The sequence below is a fragment of the Bombina bombina genome, unplaced genomic scaffold (assembly GCF_027579735.1).
Source record: "Bombina bombina isolate aBomBom1 unplaced genomic scaffold, aBomBom1.pri scaffold_398, whole genome shotgun sequence".
In the NCBI taxonomy this organism is placed as follows: domain Eukaryota; kingdom Metazoa; phylum Chordata; class Amphibia; order Anura; family Bombinatoridae; genus Bombina; species Bombina bombina.
This window is the reverse complement of record NW_026512801.1, coordinates 84,008-96,620: the sequence shown is the minus strand read 5'-3', so window position 1 is coordinate 96,620 and position 12,613 is coordinate 84,008. Positions and strand designations below refer to the sequence as shown.

The window sequence follows — 12,613 nt, the reverse complement described above, 5'->3', positions numbered from 1 at the left end:
GTAAGGTTAGGATTCCTAGGATATTGTCTTTTCTACAAGAAGGTTTAGAAAAGGGTTTATCTGCAAGTTCTTTAAAGGGACAGATCTCAGCTCTGTCCATCCTTTTACACAAACGTCTGTCAGAAGTTCCAGACGTTCAGGCTTTTTGTCAGGCTTTGGCTAGGATTAAGCCTGTGTTTAAGACTGTAGCTCCACCGTGGAGCTTAAACTTAGTTCTTAACGTTTTACAGGGTGTTCCGTTTGAACCCCTTCATTCCATTGATATCAAGCTGTTATCTTGGAAAGTTCTGTTTTTAATGGCTATTTCCTCGGCTCGTAGAGTCTCTGAGTTATCAGCCTTACATTGTGATTCTCCTTATCTGATTTTTCATTCAGATAAGGTAGTTCTGCGTACTAAACCTGGGTTCTTACCTAAGGTAGTCACTAACAAGAATATCAATCAAGAGATTGTTGTTCCATCATTGTGCCCTAACCCTTCTTCAAAGAAGGAACGACTTCTGCACAATCTAGACGTAGTCCGTGCCCTGAAATTTTATTTACAGGCAACTAAAGATTTTCGCCAAACTTCTTCCCTGTTTGTCATTTATTCTGGACAGAGGAGAGGTCAAAAAGCATCTGCTACCTCTCTCTCTTTTTGGCTTCGTAGCATAATACGTTTAGCCTATGAGACTGCTGGACAGAAACCTCCTGAAAGGATTACAGCTCATTCTACTAGAGCTGTGGCTTCCACTTGGGCCTTTAAGAATGAGGCCTCTGTTGAACAGATTTGCAAGGCTGCAACTTGGTCTTCTCTTCATACTTTTTCCAAATTTTACAAATTTGACACTTTTGCTTCTTCGGAGGCTGTTTTTGGGAGAAAGGTTCTTCAGGCAGTGGTTCCTTCCGTATAAAGATCCTGCCTGTCCCTCCCGTCATCCGTGTACTTTAGCTTTGGTATTGGTATCCCATAAGTAATGGATGACCCGTGGACTGACTACACTTAACAGGAGAAAACATAATTTATGCTTACCTGATAAATTCCTTTCTCCTGTAGTGTAGTCAGTCCACGGCCTGCCCTGTTTTTTATGGCAGGTCTAAATTTTAAATTTTACTCCAGTCACCACCTCACCCTATAGTTTCTCCTTTCTCGTTTGGTTTTCGGTCGAATGACTGGGTGTGACGTAGAGGGGAGGAGCTATATAGCAGCTCTGCTTGGGTGATCCTCTTGCACTTCCTGTTGGGGAGGAGTTAATATCCCATAAGTAATGGATGACCCGTGGACTGACTACACTACAGGAGAAAGGAATTTATCAGGTAAGCATAAATTATGTTTTATTCCATAACTTATCACCCAATATCGCTAGCAGTCTCTTGACAAGTCACTAACTTTATTCACACTACATATTTTTTTTATTCCTATTATTTAATTAGAAAGAAAAGATATACTAAGGTTGTGGCGGACACTGCAAAGGCTAATCACGGAGACCAGTGTCCAAGTACGGACACCTTGCCTATTCCTGGCTACACAGTCTGTGACACTTTATGTGTGTGTGTGTGATACACAGTCTGGGACACTGTATGTGTATGCTCTACACAGCACACACTCACACATACTTATGTAGGTCCACATAACATGCCTTATATAATCCTACATATAACACCTCCAATTGCCCCTTTAACTCCTCATTTTGCCCCAAATAAATAACCTTATAAATCTTCCAATTAGCTAACAAAGCCCTCCTTGTAAGTCCTCTTTTTGACCTATAAAAAGAGACTCAGTCAGTGCTAATGGTTTAGGGGGCACAATACTTGCCTTGCCCTGGGCGCTAACAACCCACGCTACACCACTGCCTGAAAGGGTTTATAAAGCTAGTAAAATTGCATAATCAACAAATGCAGAACAGAAAGGCAATGCAATAGCACTTACTCAGAATTTCAAATGGGAAGTAGTTTTTGTTTATTCTTACAAATTATAAAGTTAAATCAATTTTAGTGACCCCTGTATCATGTGACAGCCATCAGCCAATCACAAACACATATAAATATATACTGTAAACTCTTGCATATGCTCAAAAGGAACTGGTGCCTCAAAAATAAAAATAATGTGCACATTTTGATAATGGATGTAAATTGGAAACTTTTTTTTTTTTTTTTTTAACTGCATGCTCTATCTGAATCATAAAATTTTTATTTTAACTATAGTGTCCCTGGCATAGCAAGAGAAATAATTTAGATCCATCCTTGTCCAGGTGGCAACAACAAACAAAACCAGCAAAACAATGGCGGTGTTGACATCCTAGGAAGGATGCTGGAAAACCAGTACAGACTTTGAACCAGCGGTGAAGTTGTACCTCACCTTTTCAGACAGCTTTTATCTATATCTTAAGAAGAGACCTGTGAGGTCTTGAAAGCTTATGGAATACAAAACCTTGGTTGTGTTGGTCCATTAAAAGTTATCACAATCTGCTAAAAGGAATATTCTGTGCAGGATCAATACAGCAATAACCCTTTTTTGTAACCTCAAAATGGATAATCGTAATGTAATATGTTTAAACACCAACATTTTGCAAAAGGAATGTATTCATGTAGGAGTGAAGATTCCAATGTTTTATTGAAAGATGAATATTGCAGAATACACAGGCTAAATCTGAGTGATCTTTAATAAAGTTGTAAAGCTTATAATAATGGCTCAACGCATTTGAACTGAGTACCTGAACAAATACTGCATTAAAAGAGCTAATGATGTGAATGACAAACAGCTCTTTTTTAAAAAAAAATATTTCTTGATAGCGATTTGGTAAAGTTCCTGAGTAACTACATTGATGTGACAACTATTTCACTTGTTAAAGAGGCTTTCATAGAAAACAAGGAAAGACTGTTTAAAAATATTACATCTGGATCTTAAATATATAATTATATATAAATATATAATTTATAATTATAAAATATAATGGCTAATAATATTGTTTTCTAGTTGTAAGCATTTTGGTAAAACAGCAGTTTAGATAATCACTGTGTATAAAACAATATAGAATTTAACAGGGTGTGTTATTATTCTGGAAAGCTAAGCAAAACTATATAAAATGTAAAATATTTGAATTATTCCATGCAGATTGCAACTCACTGTTCCACTGAATCCCATGCTGTTCTTCAGTGCCCATTTGAATTCTTCCATGTCCATTGACTTGTCATTTGTTTCATATTCCTAAAAATAATAAAAAATACAATATTAAAGTTAAAACATGGAGAAAAAAAAAGCAATACGTACCATGTTTATTGTACATATTTTATTTATAAACTAAAAAATGTTTAAAAAATTAAAATAAAAATGAAATGCCAAATTTGCAAAAATACTCTCAATCACCACAGTAATCAGACTCCACTCCGAACACAAAACCTTAGCAATACCTCAGTACCTTATGACGATCAAGTCAATCAACCCCAACACTAAACTGAAACCATTTAGTTATCAATACAAGTCATGGCTGACCTCTGCCTCCCAAAAACAAGGTGCCAAAACCAGATCCACCATCTGTAACAGATAATTACCTAGGCAGCTAAATAATGGTAAAGGTATTATTGCAAACCAATCGTAGCTTATCCAAACATCCAGGTACTATGTGAGTTTACTCATGACCCTGTAATGTGATGAGACAACAAAAACAGCCAATGGCGATCAACAACAAAAAAACAATCGGAATAATGCAGCAGACAAAATGAACCTGTCTGAGCTAAGATACTGCCAGATAAACCTTCACTGCATAAACCCTATCCCAAGGCAAGGGGCATTTAATCATTACCTTGTCAACTGTAATAAATAAAGTAAAAATAGTTTTTTGGGTTTGTCTACAGTCATTGAAATAGAAAATAAATCTATGCATTCCTTGCTCATCAATAAACCTCAGAGCCCTGCATCCTGACACCAAGCAATGGATGATCAGCAACTCAACCAGGTAAAGAACCCATCCAATGAATGATTGAAAGACATTAAACAACAAAGGTCAGATCAGCATCCTCCTGATACTTAAGTCCCATTAAGAAATACAAGACACTTTCACAAAAATAGGAAATCATTTTGGTGGACCAAAATATTTTTAAATCCACTAAAGCTACTGCTTTTACCTTTCCATTTGGTGTTATCCTCTATTCTTGTTATTCATTACTTCCCATTATTATTTATTTTTCCTCGTAAGAATAGCCTCCCCTTCCTGCCTTGCTTTCCCTTCCTTATGCACAAATGATCTGTAAGCTGTTTTAGTTTGCTGTTTTTCTATTACCCACTGTGATTCAGAAAAAATATATAATGGGTAAAAGAATGGATAACTAAATCTCTGCATGGTTCCCCTGCTAACCAGTTCAGACAGATACAAACCCTAATATTTAATCATTGTACTGACAAAGCTAATAATTTTCCTCTCCAATAAATGTTATTTTATTCTGCATGTGGTTGAAACCAGTAAAAATATGCTCAACAAACATGTAAAGTACCTCAAAGGCTTTCTTCAGCTTCTGTAATTGTGCCAGTGTTATTTTTTGCTCAATCTGTAAAAAATATAATAGCTTCAGGTTATCCAGTGCAAAATGTATAAGGAATTTGAAATAGCATTAGAAAATATTGCACTACATACTGGCCAAACTCTAATATTGAGTGCAACACTTGAAACAGAATGGGTCAGATTACGAGTGGAGCACAAATGTTTGCACGCAAGGGATAAGGGGTTTATCAAGGGGGTTTGCACTTGCTCGTATTACGAAAGTAAACATAATCGCTTGAGCACAATAGCGAATTACACTAGATTAATTACCATGACTTTAGAGCTCTGGTTAACTGTTTCTCAAACCTAAAAATTTGCACAAAACACATCAAAAATACATTTCAAGGTATAGTTACACTCATAATAACACTATCTAATAAAAAATTACATAAAAATATTGCACAAAAAAAGGTATAAGGGCTCAAAGATATGAGTTCTCAGGTGTTAGAAAAAAAGCAGTCAAACGGCTTTAAAGGGAAAGTACACTGTAAAATTGTTTTTATATGAATGTATTTTCAATGACTTGTTATAATACCAGCTGCATAGTATAAAATTTATGAGAAATTACATTTTTCGGTTTATTTGTGTATATGAAGTAGCTGGTTTTGTGCTTTTAAACCACAGCCTATTACAATGGGTTGAGCTTCAGGTAATATCAGATCTCATTATGTTATCACTTTATGTACACAGACTTGCTTCCTTGTCTCATATTTGTCTAGAAAACCAAAGCTCAATACATAGAGAGAACAATGGAAAATTATAATTTTATTACTTAACTATAATGCCCCCCACTGAGAGTGTAATCTCTTCTGCTGGCTGTGTTTACTTAGGCTATTCAATAGAATATACTCTAGTATAGAAACTTTCAGTATAGGTTGGGATACCACAGGCTAAATCAGCTATTTCAAATGCCAAAATTTGGGTAAAGGAGCTACTGGTAAACAATTTAAAACACTCCATCAGGTAAAATGAAGCATCGAGAACAATTTAAAAGGGAGAACATTTTTGGGTGAACTGTCCCTTTAACCTAGAGATATATACATATAGGGCTAGATTACAAGTAGAGCGCTAACTAATTGCGCGCCCATAAACGGGATAATTCACCTGTTTATGGGTAGGCACTAAATAACCAGCCATTACAAGTGGCTGGTTAATGCTACCGCAATAAGCGCTCCGAAAATTAACCAGAGATCAGATATATGCTTATATATATATATATATATATATATATATATATATATATATATATATATATATTTATGTGTTTATATGTGTATATACACATATAAACACATAAATATATATGTATATATTCATATACATAAAAATTCGAGTTTGCTGCCCAATGCTGCATGACTTACCCCATTCGCTGCACTAGGTTCTCATGCCATGTCTGGCAGCATGAGAACGAGGATCACATTCGAGCTAATGGAAGAGTGCTCTTATGAGCGCAAAGCTTCCGTGCAATGCAAAGGCAAGGTCGCGTTAGCATTGCATCTAACTTGAAATACCAGCGCACATTTGCCTGAGCTGGTATTACTGAGTAGAGCACAAATATTGCTCTTGCGTAAGAGATATTTTGCGCTTCACTCGTATTGTGAGAGTGAGAGAGAGATACACTGTGCAGCCACTTTATTAGGTGCAGCTACCTAGTATTGTGTTGAGCCTCCTTTAGCCTTCAAAACAGCCTGAATTTGTCTAGGCATGGATTCAACAAGATGCTAAAAACGATGTGGAGGTATTGTGTACCATGAGACATGAGTGTGTCACGCAATCCCTGGAGATGTAGACAGGTGTAAGCCTGCAGTGCATAGCCCTTTCCAGCTCATCCTAAAGATGTTCAACATGATTGAGATCCGGAGACTAAGCAGGCCACTGCAGCAAAGAAAAGTCATTGTCATGTTCCAGGAACCATCCCATAGTGATGCAGGCTTTGTGCACTGGCACATTATCCTGCTGTAAGTAACCATCTCCCTAAGGATAAACTGTCAACATGATGCACTTGCTCAGAAACAATGTTTACATACGCTGTGGCATTCATACATTAATCTAGGGGTATCAATGGACCTAACTTGTGCCAGAAAAACATTCTCCACACCACAACAACGCCCCCACCACCTTGCACAGTTTTCTTCAGACATGACGGGTCTATGGATTCATGCTGTTTTAGCCAAATTCGGAGCCTTCCATCAACGTCACACACTCACGCACTAGGTACTTCGACTCGTCAAACCAAGAAACCTTTGTTGAAAATAATAAGCAATATCTGTCTCTGTTTTTTGCAGTTCTTGTGAGGTCTGAATGGGTTAATCTTTATGCGGGTATTATTAGTCAGGAGAGGCAAGTCTTGTTTAATGGGGCTATGTTTAATGGTAGCTAGTTCTGAGTGTATGTCTGTTTATTTTTTCTAAATCTAATCTCTTTCTATCCTTGTATCAGTGAACACTTAAGTTCCTTGGTATCCTGATAGGCCAAATATATTTGTGTATATAAATGTATGTTAACCATAAATTAAGTAAGCTTGTAGAATGATATACTTTGTACACAACTCTCTTTGTAAACATAATGAATGTCTCAGAAAAGAAGACATTAGTTCATCCCTGACCTTTGCCCTTTTTGATATATGGTCAGACACAGTAAAACCTACTACAATTCTGGATAGAACTGTTATTTACTTATGTTATAACCATATTTGGTAAAACCCTTGCATTTTGTTAGCTAGCCAATCATAAACTGTATTAGCCTAGATATGGAGTTCAGGTATGCCCTGTCTCCTGTGTATAAATACCTGGGATGGGGACTGACCCCCCCAGAGAAAACCTTGTATTCTTTCTCTCCTCACTGCGGTGTGTGTGTTTTCAGTAAAGAAACCCTCTTTAACCTGTCGTGGTCTGAAGAGTTATTATAACACATGGGGTCACGAACAGGATAGCACAATCTCAGACACCAGTCCAAGTGGTACAGTCTTTCTGCTCCAGGGGCACTCAATTAAGACCGGTCTTCTGAATGGTAAGTGCATTTTCTGTTTTTAGTGTAACAGTAATTGAGTGTCTCTGTGTAAGAGCTGTTTGGCATTCTGGGTGACGCTATTCTAAGAGGCACCGTTTATTGATTCATTAATGTTATGTGTAGTGGATGGATGTTCCGCGGTGGAGGTCTTCAGGATGCTGCCACTTCGCTCCGGATGGATGCCGCTTGGATGAAGACTTCAATCGGATGGAAGACCTCTTCTGGCCCGCTTGGATGAAGACTTCAGCCGGATCATGGACCTCTTCAGCCCCCCGCTTGGGCTTGGATCAGGACATCGGAGGAGCTCTTCTGGACCGATCGGTGAACCTGGTATGGTGAAGACAAGGTAGGATGATCTTCAGGGGCTTAGTGTTAGGTTTATTTAAGGGGGGTTTGGGTTAGATTAGGGGTATGTGGGTGGTGGGTTGTAATGTTGGGGGGGGGGGTATTGTATTGTTTTTTTTACAGGCAAAAGAGCTGAATTTCTTGGGGCATGCCCCGCAAAGGGCCCTGTTCAGGGCTGGTAAGGTAAAAGAGCTTTGAACTTTAGTAATTTAGAATAGGGTAGGGCATTTTTTTATTTTGGGGGGCTTTGTTATTTTATTAGGGGGCTTAGAGTAGGTGTAATTAGTTTAAAATTGTTGTAATATTTTTCTTATGTTTGTAAATATTTTTTTATTTTTTGTAACTTAGTTCTTTTTTATTTTTTGTACTTTAGCTAGTTTATTTAATTGTATTTATTTGTAGCAATTGTATTTAATTAATTTATTGATAGTGTAGTGTTAGGTTAATTGTAGGTAATTGTAGGTAGTTTATTTAATTAATTTATTGATAGTCTAGTGTTAGGTTTATTTGTAACTTAGGTTAGGATTTCTTTTACAGGTAAATTTGTAATTATTTTAACTATTTTAGCTATTAAATAGTTCTTAACTATTTAATAGCTATTGTACCTGGTTAAAATAAATACAAAGTTACCTGTAAAATAAATATAAATCCTAAAATAGCTCTAATATAATTATAATTTATATTGTAGCTATATTAGGATTTATTTTACAGGTAAGTATTTAGCTTTAAATAGGAATAATTTATTTAATAAGAGTTAATTAATTTCGTTAGATTTAAATTATATTTAACTTAGGAGGGTGTTAGTATTAGGGTTAGACTTAGCTTTAGGGGTTAATACATTTATTAGAATAGCGGCGAGATTCGGTCGGCAGATTAGGGGTTAATAATTGAAGTTAGGTGTCGGCGATGTTAGGGAGGGCAGATTAGGGGTTAATACTATTTATGATAGGGTTAGTGAGGCGGGTTAGGGGTTAATAACTTTATTATAGTAGCGCTCAGGTCCGCTCGGCATATTAGGGGTTAATAAGTGTAGGCAGGTGGAGGCGACGTTGTGGGGGGCAGATTAGGGGTTAATAAATATAATATAGGGGTCGGCTGTGTTAGGGGCAGCAGATTAGGGGTACATAGGGATAATGTAAGTAGCGGCGGTTTACGGAGCGGCAGATTAGGGGTTAATAATAATATGCAGGGGTCAGCGATAGCGGGGGCGGCATATTAGGGGTTAATAAGTGTAAGGTTAGGGGTGTTTAGACTCGGGGTACATGTTAGAGTGTTAAGTGCAGACGTAGGAAGGGTTACCGCATAGCAAACAATGGGGCTGCGTTAGGAGCTGAACGCAGCTTTTTTGCAGGTGTTTGGGGTTTTTTCAGCTCAAACAGCCCCATTGTTTCCTATGGGGGAATCGTGCACGAGCACGTTTTTGAGGCTGGCCGCGTCCGTAAGCAACTCTGGTATCGAGAGTTGAAGCTGCGTTAAAAATGCTCTACGCTCCTTTTTTGGAGCCTAACGCAGCCTTTATGTGGACTCTCGATACCAGAGTTATTTTTATGGTGCGGCCAGAAAAAAGCCGGCGTTAGTTTTTCGGGTCGTTACCGACAAAACTCCAAATCTAGGCCAGTGTGAGTAGTTAAACGCTTCGCTAGAGGATAATTATCAAAAAGAAATTAAAAAAAATTTGAATTAAATCTCCCATTAAGGGAAGAAAAAGAGCAAAAAAATAAGAAAAAGAGTGCAAGGGGTAAAAGAATAAAATGTTTCAAATGTGGAAAGCTGGGACACATGAGAAAAGATTGTTGGCCACTCCAGCAGCACAAAAACACAGACACAAGAGCTGCATGTAAGAAGGAGGGGTATAGGAATACTGATAGGACTGGTAAATGTATGTGTTAGAAAAGTTTGTGTTTTAATGATTAAAAGATTAAGTTATAAATTAAAACTGTGCTTTATATTCCTTAAGTGACATTTTAAGTAGGGTAAATCATGTTTTAGTGTTTGTTATCATGGAGTACCCATGGGCAAAGTAATTGTATATTATACAATTTTGTGAAAATGGAAATAATTGAGAGGAAATGTATTTCTTTGTTAGATGGTTCAGAATGTAATGCTCATGAAAATGTGTAAAAAAATTAAGAGGTGCTGGAGGGCTGGAGGTATGTAAGGAGATATTAGAAGTTTGTATGGTGGGTTTTTCCACCTTAGGAGTGAATATTTTTGAAGTTTTAATTAGTGGTTGATTGTCAGTGTTCAATGTGTCTCTGTTGTATGATTTTTTTCAGAGCAATAGTGCACAATGTGTAGTTGATGGTAAATGTTGTATTTTTAACTTTTGTGTGTATAAGGGTTATTGTGTTCTCCACTGAAATTACCCAGAATTATTGATGGTAAATAATTTGCCACAAATTTTCTTTTATATATATATATATATATATATATATATATATATATATATATATATATATATATATATATATTGTCTTGTATTGAATTGCAGAACTGGCCAGCTGCAATAAATATGCAAAGACAATATTTAGTTCAAATAATATTCAGTGGATGAATACAATTAAACCAGGTATAATCTTAATGAAGATGTTTGTATATGGTTGTTTAACTTCTTTTACATAATTTTTCGAGTGGAATAAAATGTTTTAACTCTAGGAAAATGTGACACAGATAAGACTTTGAGCAGTCAGACAGTAAAAACACAGGAGCTGCGGTGCTATAAGAAAAGGGAGAGGGAGAGGGGACTGTTTAACCCTAAGAAGAATGCAGACTCTGACTAACTGTCAGTTCTTCTTAGACAAAGCACATAGCCCCTTGTAAATATAGCCAAAAGCTTTAATGATTACTTTAGTTCGGAATAAGGGTATATCATACCACATATCAGAACCTTTGAGTGTAACTGTAGGTCCTGAAACAGAATGGCATGTTCCAAAACTGTTCAATAATTTCATTAGGAAATACTTACTGTGTAAACTAGGGAAAGTTTTCCTTAATGTGTCTGGAGGGGAGCAAGAAAGTGTATACCTGCCTTGGAGGGATAATTGCAGAATCTATGTGTTAAAGATTTGTGACTAATAAAATCAGCAAGGGAAATGTTTTATTGAAATTAAAGGGACAGTGTACTTGACATTTTTTATTGTTTAAAAAAGATAGATAGTCCCTTCGTTACCCATTCCCCAGTTTTACATAATCAACACGGTTGTATTGATAAACTCTTTTAGCACTGTGATTACTTTGTATCCAAATCTCTGTAGATTGCCCACTTATCTCAGTGCTTTGTACAAACTTGCAATTTGGCCAAGTAGTGCTGACTCTTGCATCAGTGAATGTTGTATATGTAGCACAGTTAAACTAGCAGTGCATTAATTAGCCTTTCACAGCCAGAAAGTGAAATACGAGGTGGCCTACAAGTTCTTAGAAATCAGGCTATGAGCCTACCTAGTTTTAGCCTTTAACAAAGAATACCAAGCGAACCAAGCAAATTTGATGATAAAAGTAAATTTTAAAGTTGTTTGGAATTACATGCCCTATCTAAATCATTAAAGTTCAATTTTATTGACCCTTTAAAGAGGAACATAAATTACCCTGTATTTTCCAATACCCCCTGTGTAAAATGCTGATGACTATTAGTTTAGCATTGCTCAGAAACAGGGGGGTAGTTATCAAGCCGTCTACTTTTCTGGCTTCGCCGGCCCAATACGCCCGCCTAAGCTCGCCTACCTTCGCCGCCGCGGACCTTGAATACGTTCGCCTAAGTTATCAAATAAAGCTGTCAAAAAGCCGCGGGGCGATGAGCAGCGGACTGTGACAGTTATCACTCATCCGATCTCGCTGCCCTTCGGCTTTTTCCCAGCTTTATTGCTAGCCTGTCACTAAGCACTCACACTAAACTGCACTGTTCTACCCCCTATACCGGCGCCCCCGGAGCCCCCCGCAACTAAATAAAGTTACTAACCCCTAAACCGCCGCTCCTAGACCCCGCCGCAACTCTTATAAATGTATTAACCCCTAAACCGCCGCTCCTAGACCCTGCCGCAACTCTTATAAATGTATTAACCCCTAAACCGCCGCTCCCGGACACCGCTGCCACCTACAGTATACCTAGTAACCCCTATCCTGCCCCCCCTACACCGTCGCCCTCTATTATAAAATTATTAACCCCTATCCTGCTGATCCCGCACCTCTCCGCAACTAAATAAATAGTTTAACCCCTAAACCGCCGCTCCATGAACCCGCCGCAACCTATATTAAACCTATTAACCCCTATCCTGCCCCCCCTACACCGTCGCCACCTATAATAAATTTATTAACCCCTATCCTGCCCCCCACTACGCCGCCGCCACTGTAATAAAATTATTAACCCCTAAACCTAAGTCTAACCCTAACCCTAACGCCCCCCTAACTTAAATATTAATTAAATAAATCTAAATAAATTAACTCTTATTAACTAAATGAATCCTATTTAAAACTAAATACTTACCTTTAAAATAAACCCTAATATAGCTACAATATAAATAAGAATTATATTCTAGCTATCTTAGGATTTATATTTATTTGACAGGTAACTTTCAATTTATTTTAACCATGTACAATAACTATTAAATAGTTATTAACTATTTAATAGCTTACCTAGCTAAAATAAAGAGAAATGTACCTGTGAAATAAATCCTAACCTAAGTTACAATTACACCTAACACTACACTATACTTTAATAAATTATTACTATTTAAAAATAAATACTTACC

General features: G+C 37.1%; 1 protein-coding gene across 1 annotated transcript in view; it reads right to left on the bottom strand.

Annotated features, from left to right (window-relative positions):
* The window catches only part of LOC128644541 (WD repeat-containing protein on Y chromosome-like), a 385,306-nt gene that overhangs the window by 348,739 nt on the left and 23,954 nt on the right, over positions 1-12,613 (bottom strand). Inside the window, exons 3-4 of the mRNA XM_053697119.1 lie at positions 4,468-4,521; positions 3,104-3,184 (exon numbers count right to left, since the gene is read on the bottom strand). Of these exons, the coding sequence (XP_053553094.1) occupies positions 3,104-3,184; positions 4,468-4,521 (135 nt within the window). The remainder of the gene's footprint in view (positions 1-3,103; positions 3,185-4,467; positions 4,522-12,613) is intronic.